This window comes from Lycorma delicatula, chromosome 5, assembly GCF_047948215.1.
Source record: "Lycorma delicatula isolate Av1 chromosome 5, ASM4794821v1, whole genome shotgun sequence".
NCBI lineage: Eukaryota > Metazoa > Arthropoda > Insecta > Hemiptera > Fulgoridae > Lycorma > Lycorma delicatula.
The window spans coordinates 78,856,222-78,876,176 of NC_134459.1; the positions used below are offsets into that span (position 1 = coordinate 78,856,222).

Consider the following 19,955-nt stretch of genomic DNA (forward strand, 5'->3'; position numbering starts at 1 on the left):
TCTATTATTCAGGATGTCTTATAAAGTTAATTTGAGGATAAAATCAAGATTCCTTTTCCTGAAACTGTACTGGTGTCAAATTAGTGAGCCTTCTATCTCATTTTTTTTTTTTTTTTTTTACATTAATCTTCATTTTAAACTGTAACAGTTGGTACATCAAAAATGTACCGACGATAATCAAAATAGCACGTCAAAAAATTGATAGCGCAACATTTACAAATTATATATTTATGTTAAATAAATTCAATTTTTTTTACATTCATTTTATACACGAATTTTTTTTTTTTCTATTTTTTGAGCAGGTAAACCACAACCTCGTGTTATATGGTGGCATGAGAATACACTATTGGATGAAACGTGGGAAGTGCTATCTGAAAAAAGAGTGAAAAATGTATTATGGTTTGAACGACTAGAACGCCATCATCTTAATTCAGTTTATACTTGCCAGGCTTCGAATAATGAAGTGGTCTCTCCTATTTCTAGTGCCGTGTCATTGGATCTCAATCGTAAGTAAAAAATACGTATTTATTTATTGATTTTTTATAATTATTTTTTATAATATAAATTGTTATATATTTTTTTAATAATTTTTTAGTAAATTTATTTCAGGGTTATTTCATTTATCATAGATGAATATTTTTTACACGAATTTCCTTTTAACTTTTAATTTTTTACAGATCATCACGTATAACTCAATTTTCTCCACATATTAACATTTTCTTACTTACTGATCCTTTCTATTAAATATAAAATATATCAAATTTCTTACAGTTAATAGAAAAATATTTTTCTTATATTAACATTTTTCTTTATTTTACATTAATAAACACCTGTTTTGAGATATCATGAAGATTGTTTTATTATTCACACTGAATGTTAAAGTTAATTTAACCCAAAGATGGGTTTTTAAGGTTAATAAATAATTTTCTGATAAAAATTATTTTCTGATGAAAGAAAGAAATATTGAAAAATCTCATTTTTTAAAACCTAAAATTTTCCCTAATTTTATTTCTTAAAGTGCAGATGTTCGTATGTCATTAAATTCGGTTACTTGTAATATAGCTTACAATGATAAATTATTATTTTTTTTTTTTATGTGTACGTCAGTGAGATAGTTTAAAATATCTTACGTCGTGTTAAAAGAAAGGAAACATAGGAAAGTTTAGTCAAGTATTCCGTTTAAAACATTTCTGCTTAGAAAAACTATTTGGAAAAATCTCTACAATTTGTTTTAACTCATCCTTTGGTTAAATAATCCTATTCTATTTAACTTAGTTCATTCTTCACTGTTTTCTAATGAAATGTTTTCTAATGAATTTATAATTTATTTTTTATATTTAATGTTTCTAGAATTTTTGTTGTTGTTATTTTTACATTAAGTTAGTCTCTTTCTTATAATTTGTCATAGAGCATTTGTGACCACTCTAAGACTTCTGATAGAAATCGTTGTAAAATAGTTGTGATCTTTCCGATATTATTGAAAAATAGTTGTAATATTTAACTTAACAACTTAACCACTGATCATAAAGTTGTATTCCATAAGCCTTTACAGATTTTAGTATGCCCTTATATTAATTTGTAGGACTTATGCTGCCTATGATTTAATAGGTTTTATGTTATACTAACTTATAGGCACAACAGTATTTGCTCTCTAATTATAAATGTGACCTTTTACCCATCATCAAAAACAGATCCAAACTATTTCAAACATTTCATCCAAACATTTTCAAACTACCACTTTCATAAATTCAAACTATAATTATATTTAGTCTAGGTAATTTGACAGTCCAGAGGATTCCTAAGTAACCTTTTTTTTATTTTCTCTCAGCTCCCCTGGGCCGGACCGACTTGTTGGTATTACGTCACCCAGGGAAGTGTCTTTATACTCAAATAGACCTTCCCGCCTACCAGCTATATACTGGCATGGCAGGTCGGCCTACCAGTAGCTCTTTTTGAGAGTAATCTTTTATTTTATATGCCCCTTTCAGACACCACGCCATACCTGGAGTGTCGTGACGTGGTGTCGAGGTCTTTTCTCTATATCTTGTGTTTTATTATTCTATTATTCCCTAAACTATATCCCCAGGAGTCCCCAGCGGCTCATTGGAACCGACACACCTCGGCATGCCGGCCCTCCTCGCTGAGGCTGTCCTCCCTTCTCTAACCTAAATCAAAAACCCAGTCTCCTTTCGTCGATGTTTTTCTGCGATAAGATCTGTCTGGTGTAACACGCTATTTTCTTCCAGTTGGATTCCCGACTAGTCATAAAAGGTACTGTAGCTTCGGGAGTCATCCCGTCGATCGCCATGTCAAATCTGAGGGCGGCCCATCTTTCACATATGAAGAAAATATGTTCTGCATCGTCGATCTCTTCGCAATACATGCAGATTGCCTCTGTTCTCCTTCCTACTTTAATTAAGTAATTATTAAATGAGCCATCCCCGGTGAAGAATTGAGTTAAAAAGTGATCCATCTCGTCAAAACCTCTTCTTATCCATAGTTCGATCTCCGGGTTGAGTTGTCTTGTCCAGCGACCCACACCGCTATTAGTCCACCTCTCCTGCCAGGTAGTATTGACTTCATCTTTGGCCTCTTGATCTGCTCTATATCTATCGATCTTTCGGCTCTATATCTCGCGATGAGGTCTATCGGCAGCACTCCGGCGAGAACACAAATGGCTTCATAGGACACTGTCCTATACGCGGCCACCACACCTAGGAGCCCTCTCCAATGCAACCTCGCTAACTTCTCCTTGTTACGCCTGATATCTATAGCGTGATTCCATGCGGGAAAAGCATACATCAACGAGGATACTATCGTTTCCTTTCTCTATGTAAATGTAGAATAGTTCAATTTACTGAATGCAATAAATTAAAATTTAATTTTGATTTTTCACTTTTCGCCCAAGTCTTAAATTTTTTTGAGATGTTCCTGATCGTTTTAAAAACATTATAGTTGAATTCATCGATTTTGAGTATCATCCGCGAATATGGTGAGACTAGTACTCTCACTTTTGGAAGATCAGAAGTAAACATTTTGTATAAAATCGGACTCAGAAAAGTACCTTAAGTATCTGAGAATTAATTGGATAAAAAAGAAATCCAAACGGTTTGAAATTTAATTTTGAAAACTGTTTGATAAAAAATTATTGACTACAGTGATGAGGGACTTACATTTTTGTATTATACAAAAATCCAAGGTGCCAGACTATCGAAAGTGTTATCTACATCCAAGAATGTAAATAATAATAATGTAATGTAATTATAATGTAATTTCTATTAAATTTTGGATGATTTTTGAGTCGAAATCATTTCAGAGATTTTAATTTCTATGGATACCCAATTCCCATAGACTTTTAGCTATACTTAGTTCTCAGGAGCCCTTAAAACATTTAAATCCATTGAAATCTATAAATATCTCATATTTATTACATAATATCTGTTTTATACATTTTTTTGTTTAACCTCCTGGACTACCGTTAGGTATTGGTTCAGAGGATGAAACGATGATAAGTAGCCTGTGAAAATGCCTTGCGTGACCGGGATTCGAACCCGGGACCTCCGGATGAAAGGCCAAGACGCTACCACTCGCGTCGTGCAGGCGGGCTGTTTTATACCCTAATTTATTTGAAAGAAAGAAAATGGTAAACTAATTGTTAGTCATCCTTTAAAACTGTCTGTCGTGATATATAGACTAATAAAGGTTGTTTACAATATAAATTTTCCTTCAGTTTATAATTATTGCCCTTCGCGTTTACGTTTACTTAACGTAATTACTAACCTTAATTAATTTTGTACGCTGTTAATTAGTATACGTTATTTACTGCAAGAGTGCTTTGTGCTTTCGGCGTGTAAAAGATCTAATTTAAACGTTACGTTGATTGATTGATTGGCTTTTATGTAAAATTTGTGAATTTAAGAAAATCTTTATTTTTACATTTCATCTAAACGTTTTCCGTATAATCATGAAAAAATATCTTTAGACTCATCAGATGAATTACATGAGTTTTTCGTCTGACTAAAATCCTTAATCTTCTTTTTCAATTATACGAAGAATAAACTTCCAACATAATACAGAGTGTTCAAAAAGTGACGTATACTTATGGGAAGATGAGTAAGTTACAATACTGAACGTGGCCTCCGTTATACGATTCATATAAATGAATACAAGGTTGCATGCTCTTAAACACATTTTATAACATCTTTTGAGGAATTGCAGTGACACATCATTAAATTTTTCTCTGCGATTCGAGAATGGTGTGAGAATGAGTTTAATAAAAAGCTTTCTTAAGCAATTCCTACAAGGGAAGGTCAGGAGGAAATAAATCAGGAGACCGCGGGAGCCACAACCCCTTCGAAATCCCTTGTCCATGAAAACTGATGAATGTCAAATTGTTGTTGGCGGTATAAGAAGTAGCGTATTCCTGCTGAAACCACTTGTACTCTAGCTGGTCCGCAGGTATAGTGTATACAAATTGTTGCACCATCTGTATGAAGCGCTCACTGTTGCCATAAAAGAATGTCATGAAGATACGTCTACGTGAAGCTGCTCACCAACCATCCGCTTTTTGTTCGTGCAGAGCCGAATGCGTGAATTCTGTGCATTCACGTATCCACCAAGTTGGAACCACTCCTCGTCAGACGAAAACCAATCATCTAGTTCACGTGGCGTTACAGATGACGTGACTGATTGAAAGCTACACATTTTCCAGTGTCTGCAGCTAACAATTCGTCAAAAACACGAATTATATACGGATACATCTTTAAACAATTTCTCAATACCATGTTGACACTACCAATGGAGAGACCAGACTGGCTAGATAGGTGTCGCACAGACTTCTTGGGACTAACAGAATATGCAGCTTGTACATCGATCAACTTTTCTGGTGTAAACACTTTCGGTCGACTACTTTTGGCTGAATTTGTCATATTCCCTGTCTCTGGAACTTGTCGTACAGCCGCTTGGTGGAGGAGGACTTGTTTGGTGTATCCACATTATACTTTTCTGTGAAGGCATTCTTGGTCTGGACATAACTGGCACATCTAATGTATTGAGAGACAATGAATATTCTCTTCTTCCATAAGGTTGCATCACTTTTTGAGCACTCTTTACTATTGCTGGGGACAAATGATATTATAAACTGGAAACAGTGTTATTGAGTCTAGGGTAATACTAGACTCATTTGGGTTTATTCTGATGAGAAAAATTCAGTTAACGTTCAACGCATTTTTCTTAGTTCAATATATATTTGAATTCTAGGTTAGCAAAAATTAGGTCAACTTAGGAATAAAATTTAGAATCCGGAGCCAGTATACTCACTTTTTATCTCGGTTTACCTTCTTAATTTTTTACGATTTTTTGTATAAAAATGTTAACAAATATTCCTTCTACTCGTATAGGCCACCTATGCATCTTCATTGATGATTGTAGAAATAAATGTAAAATGCAACAACACTTTCTGTTGTTCCTATTCTTACTCAGTTAATTATCTTATATAAGATAATTAACGCTATTTTCTGACATGATTCTGTTGTTTTAAAACTATCAATTTGTTTAGGACAACATATCTAGAATGTTAACTCTGTTCTGGAAATAATCAGTTCTTCTAATTTTATATCTCTTTTAAGTCTTCAGAAAGTAGTATACTGATGACTGTTTAAAACCTTGAGAGAGACAGGCATTCCACTTAATTTTTTTAATAAAATACAATAATTAAAAATATTTATGAATTTATTGGTGATGTAATCGTTGACTGTAATAAGATCAGAAAATATAAGATGATAATTAATTCTTTAACAGCCAGTTTAATTCTTTAACAGGATATTCTGAAGCGAAAAGGAAATCCCAAACAGGAAACACTTCGGTAGGTATCTTTAGGAAGGCTTTCTAAAAGGCATAAATGAATTATAGTGCCAAACGTTTGGATATAAAAAAAGTTAGACCAGTATAATTTTATCTTTTTTGATTAAATAATTTACTTTATATAATACAATAGTGTTGTGTGGTTAATTTCCAGCCGGGTATATTAAGCATTTTTATTTTCCATCATGGTGGATTCTAAAAAATGAAAATTTTATTTTTTATATTATTAAGTTGTGTTTGAAATTCAGTAAAGTTGTTATAACATGGTGTATTTATTATAATTTATATTTTAATTTTGGGTAAATTTTCGCACGGTCAGTTTCTTTATCTCTTCTCACATAAAATTTTGATTTTTTTTTTTCGTTAGTAAAGATATTAATTTCTTTCCAAATCTATGTACTGAAGAATCCTTTTTTATTATATCTCTCTTGAACAATACTTCTTCCCAGTACGTGTTACTCAAATTACTCATAATCTGCTACTTTCAAATATTACTTATAGCATTTCAAATCTATTAATTTATTTACACCTTTACCCGTTTTCGTTAACTTAATATTAAGGCTATATAAGATTCAGCATTTTTTTAATAAATTAAGTTCTACCTTCCTACGGTTTCTTCCGAATAACCCATTAGTTATATAATTTTAATTTAATTTATATAATCATAGATGGGACACTTATTTTTTCTCACTATCTAACGACTCACTTTTAATAGATTTGATTAAAACGTAGTATTTGGTTTAAACTAATAAACGTTTTTGTAATTTCTGTATATACAATTAGTGTATATATATATATATATATATATATATAAGTCTACATTTTGTATTGAATACCGTCATGCCCTTAACATTGATTAATATTACACAATGAATGGAATTTCATGTAAAGCACGTAGCTGTGTAATTTGTACCCGTAATGTTACCCGTAATTAAAGTTACAGCAGTATACAATATATACCTATAGACACGGTAAGTTGCGAATCCAAGGGAAGATAGGTTGATTACTATCCTCCTTCTCCATGCAAAATTTTATGTACAAACAAAAGAGAAAAAAAACACTTCGGCAGAAAATATAAAAATTCATTGTTGGACATCAGCAGATCGTGAAGTACAAACCCAATGATAAAAAAAAAAATAAATAAAAAAGAAATTCCGTTTAATTTAAAATTATTGACATTTCACAGTCGTATTTTTGTTTTTAATAAAAGTCAAACTTCTTAGATTTTTTACAATCGTCTTTATTAATATAAATTTTCAAAATTAAACTTTTTAAAATATTTTTATTTGTGTATTGATAACTTAAAGCAGTAAACTTACGGCAACCCACCGGGTTGGTCTAGTGGTGAACTCGTCATCGCAATTCAGCTGATTTCGAAGTCAAGTGTTCTAAGGTTCAAATCCGAGTAAAGGCAGTTACTTTTATATGCGTTTGTGTAGTAGATCGTGGACCAGTGTACTTTGGTGGTTAGGTTTAAATTAACTACACATCTAACGGGGTGGTCAACTTGAGAAAGTACAAGACTACACTTCATTTACATTCATACGTATGATCATAATTCATAGTCTGAAGTAATACCTTACGGTGGTTTCGGAGGCTAAACAGAAAAAAAAGAAAAAAGTAATTTACAGCAAACCTAAAAAATTATTTTTTCGTCTCCAATTTTTTGAGTTTGTAACCATTTTTCTCGGAAACTATTGTCGATCAAACTATTTTTTTAGGTCAGTCATGGAATATTAAACATCAATTTTATTCCATACTGGTTTTTTAAGAATTTTAATGCAATTTTATTTTACTATAGGAACAAATTTATCAGGGCAAAATGATTCTCTCCCCGAAACTCAAAACCAAAGCGTTAAGGACATTCAATATATATTTGAATTCTAGTTTAGAAAAACTTAGGTCAACGTAGAAATAAAATTTAGAATTTGAAGCCAGTATACTCACTTTTTATCTCGGTTTATATTCTTAATTTTTTACGATTTTCTTGTACAAAAATATTAACAAATAGTCCTTTACAAAAACGTTTACATAACGTATTTCTTTTATCTTCACCAGCAGAAACACATTTTAAAATTATTTATCTCTTTCGACAGACGCTTTATATGTTCATAATACGTAATTTTAATTTTCTTGGTTGGATTTTAATATTTTTGTTAAAATGAATAAAGTTATACATTTTCAATCAGTATACTTCGTAAACTAATTCTCTAACTTACCAGTCTCATAAAATACAATTTAAAAAAACACAAAAACAAAATTGTCATATGTAAAAATTAATAAACCGTAACAAACATTTAACTTACGCATAATAAGTTTACGTGAAGTTTCCCTTAAATCCTATTTTCTAGTGTAAAACTACACTCACTGACTTACCCTGTTGGGCTGCAACATAAACAGCACTTGCAACGTAATACTCTACCAAATTACCACCTCCCAGAAGAACAAATCCTATTGGTTCTTTATATCATTCTAATTTAACCGTTCACTTTTTTCTACTTAAATAGAACTCAAAACTATATTACCTTTTAATTTTTTCAAATAACACGACATGGTCGAACATATTTTCAAATAAATATTAATAATTTCAAATTGCAATTTTAAAATTAGAATAACATTAAAATTTATAAATTTTTACATTTTATCCTTTTTATTATCCAATTTGCTAAAAAAATAATAACTGCTGTGATGAAAGAGATGTGTGGAAGTTCATATATATATATATATATATACACATATATGTATATTCAATACCGGTTGGTTTGTAGAATTAGGTATACAGTTACAGAACGTAAAAAATAAGTAAATATAGTTTCATTAAGTAAAGTTACCAAGTGTTTTTACTAAGTAACAATATGGATCACATTCAGAATGCTATTTTTAGTATTCAGATTGATCACATTCGGCATTCACATACTTATGTAGTCTAGATTTTATACTCAAACCCACTTTGCTACAAAGTTCTTTGTTTTAAATGATTTCTGGAAGACTTTCTCTGAACTGAATCCTGTCATCAACAGTACGTAGTTTTCTTGAAAAAAATTAACTTTTAACAATCCTCCAAAAAAAGAAATCAATTGAGGTACGATCAAGAGATCTTGATGACCATTCAAGTGACCCTTATCAACCGAGCCATCTACTGTAAATACTTGGTCAAATAAGTCGAGCATCCTTAGAGAACAGCGGGTAGCTGCCTTAAAATAACTAGAAAGTAGAACATTAATTTCTTAAAATAGAACTAGATATTTTGTTATTGTCGTATTTTTGGTATAATATAGTATTCAGTGTGTTAAGAGACACATTTTGATTGGCAGTTGTAACGAAAAGGACTGGCCCGACAACTCCTTCACACGAAAAGCCTTAACATCAGTATCTCCAGGTTAATTCAACTGTTCCTAAATTGTTATGCAAGGGTTTTCTATTGAATAGAAGATAAAGTTATCCCTGTTAATGGCTCATAACAATTTAAAGTCTTTCTTGTCGGCCGAAACAGTTTTTCGAATAATCCTTCTTGTTTTACTTCCAAAAATTGAAAACGATAATTCTGATCCCACTCTAATAATCCTTGCATTAATCTTATTCGATACATTTTCAAAAAGAAAAAATAGATTGGATGACCAATAAATATCTTTGTTCAATGCCTAACTTACGAGACGCTCTGTTTTTTTGGGGAGTTTTGAATAAATGCCGGAGCAACTAACATTTCATAATCATGACCAATAACTGTCGACCAGCCTATCAATTTTTCACAAATTACAGATGGACCTGGTCTAGTGTAATCAAATTTATCTTGTCTTTTGTAAACGGTTAGCGTTTACAGTGGAGGTGTATAAAATTGTTCATATCATTTCTCTTGAACCTTTTCCGAATCCTCTACCTTCCAGTACTCAAAATCCACTTTCATTAGTTAAATTAGCGGAAAAACTAAAACAAATTAATCACTAAACTTACAGTAATAAACCATAATAAAACACGTCTTGAAAATATTACATGAAATAAAGACAGCTGATTATATCAGAGGACAAAGCGAAGTAAAATAAAGAATGTATAGTAATAAGGATTTACAACTGTATATCTACTTTTGCAATCCTCCACCAGCAATATTACTCGGACGCACGATATTATTCCGTCTTCTTTTATTATACGTTTTTAAGAAAAGCTCTTTTATTAGTATTATTTTCCTTTCCAGGAGTTTTATTTCGAAAAAAACTCCTGGAGCGCTTCACTCATGTATTTTAACAAAGAGGCAGCTTCATAATTTCTATTTTACCATGCTTTAATAATTTTATTTTTCTATTTTTCTTGACTTGTCCTATATATTTACCTTTGAAATCTCTGGGTGATAACATAAACCCGGTTTCGAAAATTTTTAAAAATTTTTTTATTTAAATAAATATATGGCGGTGGTTACCAATAATCTGAGTGAAGTAGATCAATAGGATGTAAGGAGACCAATAGGATCAATTATTTTGGGAGGTTGTAGTTGGCTAGAGTGGTAGAAATATTACTTGCTACATATTATTCATGTTTTGCTTATAGGCAAACCAGTCCAGTTTGGTCAGATTTTTTTAAAAAATAATGTAGTATGTCTAGATTCTAGAATGATACAAAACTTCGCCGTAATAGTTATTTTCCTTTTGCTTTATTATTTTTACACAATTTAAGTTTTTTTTTTTTTTGGTTTTTGTTATTGAATTAAAATAAATGAATATACCGTAAACATGTCTCGGCTTTTATTTTAGACATATTATATATATATAAAACTATAGTACGAGAAATATTATATTTATTTACAGTGCATTGTTTGTGCTTCTTATTGAAATTTTACTGACAAACTTTCCGATGTTGATATTGTTCCTGAATTTGTATGACAGTTTGATTAATGACACTAAAGTTTAGTCCATTGGATCTTTGATGTTTTTGCTTGTATATATATTATGTGTACTACACAATTAAACAAGATTGTTTTCTGAAAGTTTTTAATGTCAGATATTGCATGGCGTTAGTAATCCTGAACAGTATTGTAAGGAATTTAATAATAAAAACTTTTTCCTCTTTTGCTTGTATGTATGTTAAACATTTTTCATACGATTAAACGCATGGAAATTTTATTTTAACAAAAATTCCTTTGAGTAAACTTAAAATATAAACGCTTACAATAAAAAGTTATTCAGTTAGAAATAAAAAAATAATTATATTTTCTTTAAAAATACTTGCATTTAAATGTTAAATTTTATTTTACGATGCTACTCATCGAAAACCAAGCAAAATTATGTTTTTTAACAAAATTAAACGAATGATCTGTCATGCTAATCGTAGTTAATTATATTACTTATCAAACTAATCCAGGATTTTTAATTTTATGACAAGAACGTTGAGTGGGATTTGTAGAATATGATACTGAGAACAAAAAGTCCGTTTTTTTTAATTAGTTCATATTTTTAAATGCTGTATGTTATATTCCTATCATTCTGTACTTAATATTTAAATAGACTCAACCTTCTATCCTACTTTTTTCTGCCTGAATTCAAGTTTAAAAATAAACCCAAAAGGGGAATAGTATAAAATAACCGTACACCTCTCTCTTTCATTCTCTCTTCCTCTTTATGCCGTATTTTTCTTTTAGTTATTTAATACTTCTGATTTAAATTTATAATTAATTCCTTGTATTTAGAGACTTTATTATTTTTTTTATTCCTATAACAGTCAACTGTCTAAATTCACTTTTAATTTTAAATTGATGAATTTAATACTAGAAGCGTATTTTCGTGAAAACCTAGACTGTAACCTTATTTTAAAAAAACGTAATCATATCTATTTCACTCGTGATCTGAATAAATTATTTTAACCATAAGAATATTGCTGTAGTTGCAACAGGAAATGTTAAATGAATAATTGTTACAGCCAGATTTACGAGAAAACCCACCGGGTTGGTCTAGTGGTGAACGCGTCTTCGCAAATCAGCTGATTTCGAAGTCCAGAGTTCCAACGTTTAGATCCTAGTAAAGGCAGTTACATTTATACGGATTTGAATACTAGATCGTGGGTACCGGTGTTATTTGGTGGTTGGGTTTCAATTAATCACACATCTCAGGAATGGTTGACCTGACACTGAACAAGACTAAACATCACTTACACTCATACATATCATCCTCATTCATCCTCTGAAGTAATATCTGTCAGTGATTCCAGGAGGCTGAACTGGAAAAAAAATATTTACGAAGAATCTGGTTTATGTTAAAAAAAATCCTCATTAGTAATCTTACAAAATTACTCTTGGTTTTACCGTAAAATCACTTAACGCGGTAATATGGATTAATAAAAAATACTATTACGTGTGCCTTTATAATTGTGTTTAAAGCAACAAAGTGTACCGTTTATCCAAGCAAAGCAGTAGTAACAGTTGTTCTGTTTACGTTGTTGTAGAAATAAAGGCTAATAACGTGTGATACATCGCTTTTACTGCATTTTTTTCAATTACCTTTTGTCTTAATTGTTGCTATGCTTCGCATACTGTCAAGATTATTACAATAAATAAATTATTTAATTTACATATAAAAATTTATTTTTATAATTAATTTTTATTTACTGAATTGATAAGTAATAATAACTTGCTTATTCCATTATATGTGGCAGCATGTTAAAGATGTAACTCATAGTAACATATTTTCTTACTAATCTCATTCTTCTATCAGTTTTCCTAAACTCATCTCAGTACACAAAGGGAAAATATTCCTTTAGCAGTATCACAATGAAAATTTATATTATCAACAGATCTTTCGGGAATGTTTATCAAACACATTTTGAAATGAAATTTCAATTAAAATAAAAACTTCATAATCTTTATCTGTTTTTATGAATAATCGCGACTCAGCTAATTCTTCAGTATGATGTTTGATTTTAGAGACTTAAGTAGGGGAAATTTTCAACAAAAGAACTAAACTAAAAGTATTCTATAACGGAGTCAACCTTTTTTGTTGCTGTTGCCTAAAGGTAATTTTTATGACACAAGACATATGTTCATCACGTTATATATTGTAGATTTAATTATTACGTAAAGGTTGAAAAACATTAATTATAAATTAGATAGTTTTTTCTACATCAGAAAAAAGTTGTCTCGCTAATTAAAAAGTATAATTAGGTTTTTTTTGCTTTATCTATAGTTAAATTTTATCGTTTTGCCTAAATTAAAGAAAACACAGTCTCCTTTATCTGGGCGTGTTAATTCTCTCAGCACCAGGTTTTGATGACAGAAAATGCTTACCAGATTTTGCCCATTCACTTCATGATGAGAAAATCAATATATATCGTGCTTTTTCTAATAATCTAGAGGTGGGGGGTAATATTTTTTGACTGCACTTCAATACAGAATTATACCGTACAATTGTCAAAGCTCAGTTAACAGATCGTAAAAAGTTATGGCTTCTTCCAACAAGACGGAGCATCGTGTTACGTGTCAAACGATTCGCTACACACGTTCATATGGATTTTACAGAAAACCATACTGTCAGTAGATAGTCTCTGATAGATACTGTAGGTGATAGTCTCCGTGACCACAGATTTGTCTAGTTGTGAGTTTTCCTCCGGCGCTATTTGAAGTATAGAGTTTATTAATGAAATCCCCAAGCTATCGATGAACTGAAGATGAACATCTACAAGAACGACGCATTGACAATAAAGTTTTGCGTCAGTTCTCTCAATGTCATCTTTCAAATACAAAAGTGCATCGTTGCGCAGGGTGCTCACTTGGGATATTTTTTGTTTTAAATATGTTAAACAAATCCATTTTTGGTAATATAAATACACAATCTAATTATATTTATGTTTTAATTTTTCCATTTCATTCGTAATAGTTTCATTCCTCAACTATATTTAAGATAGGGTTCGATTTTAAGTTTTTCATCCCGTAAAATTAATTAATGCCCCCCGTTTAATAATTAATGTCCCGTTTAATTAATGCCTCGTGATCAATAGCGTTTCATCGAATGAATGTATTTTTTTTGTTGCAAGAATCTTTAAAATCTATCCGATAAAACGTCAAAAATAAGCTTTTTATGTAGGTTTCGTATATAGATACAGTTTTTATGCATTATTCACAGCAACATTTAATTTAGTAATTATTTTAAATCGAGATATATGTGACACGTTTATTTTCGAGAACGTTTTATTTTTTATTTATCTATTTTATCCTTTTTTTCTTTTAAGTCTGGGTAGAAATAAAACTACTATGATAGGTTATATACAAAATGAAAGTAACCTCATTTTCTTGTAATAAATGAAAAAAGAGTGAATAAGAAAGAGCGCGGAAAAAAGATAAAATAAAACGAATATAGTAGATTGAAAAAGGGAGGTAATGTTTAATTCATACACTGATAAATCATAACGAAATGGTTGATGGCGTAAAGGGAGTCGAGATGGACTTGAAGGGGAATTTGGAAAAAAGATTTTTACCGGAGAAGGGTTTTGAAATGCAATACCAAGATATGAGAATCGAACTTGATCGGAATCCTAACTAGGTTTAGGTTTACATCTGGCGGCGTATATTTTTTATCTACTTAACAATTTCATATTCTAATATATATATATATATATATATATATATATATATATATACATTTGCCATTACTTTAAAATAAGCATCAGCATCTATTTCATAAAAAAAGAAAGAAAAAACAGTGATTTATTTCGGTATTTGTTAGATAAGTTTTGCAAAGAATTAATTAAACAGTTTACAATAGTCAATTTTCTGTAGGGAGAATTAATGATTGTAAACCGAACCATAAGATTGTTTTTAAACATGAGAAATTTAGCGTCGCCAGAAGATAACTTTCTTTGTGAAATAAGGGAATAAAATTTAAAAAAGTGAAAACATTTTTGAAATGTAAATTTATCAAGAAATAACATTTTCTGTATTAATTATTTGCTTAAATTTCTCTGAAGTTCAAGATTCATGTAAATAAACTTAATGTTCCTACTACATGTGATGGAGTGCATGCTGTGTTCCATTATGTAAGTTTCCACTCAGAAACTTGTATTTCTCCTTTGAAAAGATAAAAAATTTAATTTTAGAATTCAAGTAATATTTCTAGTCTCTTCTTTCACTGTTATATTAACTGCTTCTTAAAAAAAAATATATATCTATCTTTTTAACATAATATACTTTTCATAAGATGTTTATTCAAATAATTCTAAATATAAATATATTCAATAAAATTTAATTGATTTTTATTATTTATTGTCTCAAACAGGTTATATATTAAATTGTAGTGATAAATTTTTGTGTATATTATTACACGCTCGCGCGCGCACACACAAACACACATAAATTCCCCTCGTTTTCTTTCAGTCCGCCGCATTTTGTGTTAATTAATGAAAGATTTATATTTCAAGATTGGATTGAGGAATCACAATAATATTTGGTACATACGTTTATACAAACGTCAAATAAATAAAAAAATTACAGTGTAATCACGTTCACAAATGTCAAAATGGCGACCATTTAAATTTTTCAATCCTTTATACCTCGGTAATATTTAGTTTTGCAGAAATGTTAAGCATTTTATTGTAACAAAATGATACCTTAGTTTTGAAAATCAGTTAACAAATGACCACCTACGAAAAAAATCTGATGTGGACACCACATGACTTTTTTGTACGTCTGTTAAATTACAAATACACATTCTTTTAAAATGAAAAGTACATAAAATTTTATTTCATTAATAACTTCGATTATTTTTCCTTTTTTTTGGTTATTACATAATTATTATTTATCGTAAAAGTTTTTTTACAATCAAGAGATTAATAATCTACATAAATAAAAATATATGTTCGTTTGTTCAAATTCTTAAATCTCCTAAAGTTCTTCACCGATTACTTTGAAATTTTGCCACAACGTTGCATTCGTGTTTTTATATAACTACTATTTATATACCTAAGATGTCTCACCTGTGAAAAACATACTTTTATTGAAAAACAGTGCTATATGTTGGACGTAAAAGCAACACACGCCATACTAAATATTTTACGATTCCATTTCAGTGTTTCCGATATGTGTGTCCGCTATAGACTAAAAAACTACTGGAACGATTTACGCGCGGGAAAAAGGGAGAAAGGAATAAATCAGAAAAGGGAAATAGGAAAAAATCGAAAAAGGTAAAGGGAACAAGGGGAAAATGGAAAAAAGCGGGAAAAGGTAATGGAAAGGGGAAAGGATAAAAAATAAAAAGGTAAAGGGGGAAAGAGGAAGGGGAAAGGTAAATAAGGAAAAGAGAAGCGGGGGAAGGAAAGAGGAAGTAAGTAACGGGAACGGGAAAAGAAAATGGGGAAAAGGAAAGAGGGAAAAGGGTGAAAGGGAAAAAGGGAAAAAAGGAAAGGTTAAACTTTGTGAAGATCCGTAATGTTCATTTTGTTAATGTTTTATCAAACTTTCAATAGTGTTCATTAAATCTACATATATATATATATATATATATACTCAATCTAGCAATAGCAAAGCATTGCCAGGTCTGTTAGTTATTAATAAATCAAAATATTTAAATTAAAAAAAAGTTAAAAAAAAGGAAATGAAGTCGGATTTCGAACCGGTGAACCTTCCCCTTCTATGATCCAAATATTTCATTAATTGAACTTTTATTTGGTTATAACTCTGAAACCACCTAAAATAAGTACCCTTTATAATATGTCATAAATGATACTGCAGTTAAGAAAAAGTCCAAAATCCAATGTTTTGGATTTTAGGTTTTTTTGGACACCTTTAATCCAGCCGATTGCAAGCAAAAGAGGAGGTGAACAACTAGATGTTACAGCAGTTCTAAAGCCAAAATTTCAACATCCTACGGCTAACCGTTTTTGAGTTATGCGAGATACATAAGTACGTACAGAAGTCACGCGAAACTAGTAATAATGGATTCAGGGATGGTCAAAATGGATATTTCCGTTGAAATTTGGAAACCGAAATTTTTCGCGATCACAATACTTCATTTACTTCTTACAAGGAAGTAAAAATGAATGACATAATTTTCTACCAGGTTTCATCTCCTCCATTAAATCAGGTACTTTATTTATTGAAATAAAAGAGAATTGACCCCACTTATTTTATAAAACAGAATTAATTTACTGTTAATTATTTTACTAATAATTTTTATTATTATTTATATTGTTATAAATGTTGAAATATAACTTTTTCACTAATAAACACAAAATCGTGGTCAGAAGGAAAACAAAGGGGAAATCAAAATTGTTTCATAGGTAATTTTTGTTCATTATTACATATAGAATACGAAAATGTATAGCCATCAGACCATTCTATGTATACTGTCTCTGTATGTGTGTGTGTGTGTGTGTTTGGTTTAATAATTATTCTAATTTTATATATATTATTATTATTATTATTATATTATTAGCATATTATAATATGCTAAAATTCTAAAGTGATCGGACAGACACGAAAAATTTCTCGTTTACTTTTTTTAGATATGGAGTACAAAGATGATAGAAATAATCACATGAAAATATCTTAACTTTCCCTCCCCTAAAAATTTGCATATTTTAAGCTTTTAATTGTTTGAACCCATCGACATTAATATTTATTGATTATTTCTATTAAATAAGAAGTTTTTCATTACGAAAATAGTTTTTAATATTTACCATGCATGTAGAAAATAAATTAACTTATATATATATATATATATTTTTTTTTTAATTTTGTATAGATGATTTTTAACTATAATTGAAAATGTTTTAAATTAATTTTTTATACCTTAGCACAGGATTGATTCATTTGTAAACTTTCCGCTTCTTTTATGTTAACAAATAATTATAGAACAAGTTTTATTTTTATTTTTATTTTTCTTTTTAATGAAAAAGTAAATGAATAAAAATTTCTCGAATTTTTAATGACTAAAAATAGTTTTAAATTCAGAAGATATTGCAGTAACTGGTCAATCGTAATTTTTTTTAAGTTCAGTAACGTCAATAAGTTTTTTTTTTTTTTTTTTTTTTTAAGTTAGAAGTACAGAAATTTCCGATTGGCTGCAGTTGTTTACATCACAATTTAAAATGAATAGAAATTTTTGTAATCGTTTTGGATGATTAAATTTTATCGTAACTGAGTTTATATCGTACAGGGTGATTCAAAGAAACGGGAAATTTTGAAAGTTGTGTTAGTAGCCGTGGGCGATTGGTACCACTTGAGAAGTGGCGCCAGCCTCTCTAACCTAACCTGCCATTTAGTTGTCATGGATCCTTGGAGTGAATGCGCAACGTGCATTTGCTATCAAAGCGTTTAACAAAAACAATGCCTGTGTGGAGGGAGCGCGTAGAGAATTTCGTCATCATCTTAATCTGGGACGGCACGACCGTGTTCCATCAGGACATACAATTAAGACATGGATATCTAATTTTGAGGAAACCGGTTCGCCAATGAAAAAGAAACCTCCAGGCCGTGAGCGAACCGTCTGTACACCACAGAATGTTCAAGCTTTACAAGATGCTGTCACACGAAGTCCACATCGGTCAATCCGTCGTCTCTCAGCATCTTTACAATTGCATTGTTCAAGTGTTCGAAGAATGTTAGTGAAGGACTTGCAATTCCATCCGCACAAGTTGCAGATCGTCCAGGAACTGAAACCAACGATGCAGTTGTGCGAGCACAGTTCTGTAATGTAATGCTTCATAAGATAAATGATAACGAAGAGTTTGTTCACGAACTGTGGATGTCAGCCGAAGCGCATTTCCACCTCAGTGGATTTGTTAGCAAGCAAAATTTCAGATACTGGGCACAAGAAAATCCTATGCAGTTACACCAGCGTCCGTTGCACAGCCAGAAAGTGACCGTGTGGTGTGCGCTGTCATCTTACGGTGTTATAGGGCCTTATTTTTTTGAGGATGACAACGGTCTTGCGATTACAGTGACGTCGGCTCGTTACGTAGCCGTGCTTGAAACCTTTGTTGTGGGACAACAAAAAAGATTTCCATCGATTCTTAACACAGCCTGGTTTCAACAAGACGGAGAAACGTCACATACTGCACGAATATCGACGGCAGCTGTACTTCGATTGTTTGGAGAACGTGTCGTTTCACGAAACGGTGACATTGGCCTCCCAGATCGCCTGATCTCTCAGCTTGCGATTACTTTTTGTGGGTTCACCTTAAAAGCAAAGTGTTCCACACTAGACCTGCTACGGAAGAACTGAAGACAAAGATCCGAGAAGCGATTGCGGAAATTCCAGTTGAGATGTTACGTCAAACCATTAACAATTTAACGAAGAGACTTCGTGAGTGTTTACGTAGAAGAGGACGTCACCTGCAAGATGTCATCTTTAAAAAATAAACTAAAATGTATGTATCCTAAAATGGCAACATTTGTACAATTACATGAAATAAAATTCATTTTCTAAAAATAATTTTTCATTAACGTTATTTAATTTTGTTAATTTCCCGTTTCTTTGAATCATCCTGTATATACACACATATATATATGATTGATGAACCATGTTCAAGAAATTTATATATATATATATATATATATATATATATATATATATATACATATATTCATGAATTCTCATTAATTTACAATGAATTTATACAGTGAAATTATTTTACCGCGCACATCGTTTGTCTTGTGCATATTGATAATGAGTAATCAACAATAAGAGAAAGAAATGAATTCATTTTCCCTGATATCCTACGAAGGGTGACAAAAAAACATGGCGAAGAGTTCGGACCTGTCTTTCGGAAAATGGTGGACATTTCCAACACTTGCTGAAAGACATTACCAGTTGTGCATAACTACTTTTCATGAATCAAATCAAATTTTAATATATCTGTATTGTAATCAGTAGCGGAGTTATAGTTTGTAATATTATCATGTGCACGATGAAATGGTCGGACGGTATATATATTTTTTTTCAAAATAAAATAAGAAAAAAATAATTTCAATAGTGATAATAATTCAAATACTTCTTGCTTTCTAATCGACAGATATTTATTTATTTGTCGTACTTTATTATTATGGAATAACTCGACTAATATTTTTACTGTATCAAATAGAGAATTTAATTTTTATTGATCGGTATTTCAATATTTCCGCA

General features: G+C 30.6%; 1 protein-coding gene across 1 annotated transcript in view; it reads left to right on the forward strand.

Annotated features, from left to right (window-relative positions):
* LOC142325690 (nephrin-like) overlaps positions 1-19,955 on the forward strand; it is a 575,430-nt gene that overhangs the window by 314,254 nt on the left and 241,221 nt on the right. Inside the window, exon 5 of the mRNA XM_075367722.1 lies at positions 303-506. Within this exon, the coding sequence (XP_075223837.1) occupies positions 303-506 (204 nt within the window). The remainder of the gene's footprint in view (positions 1-302; positions 507-19,955) is intronic.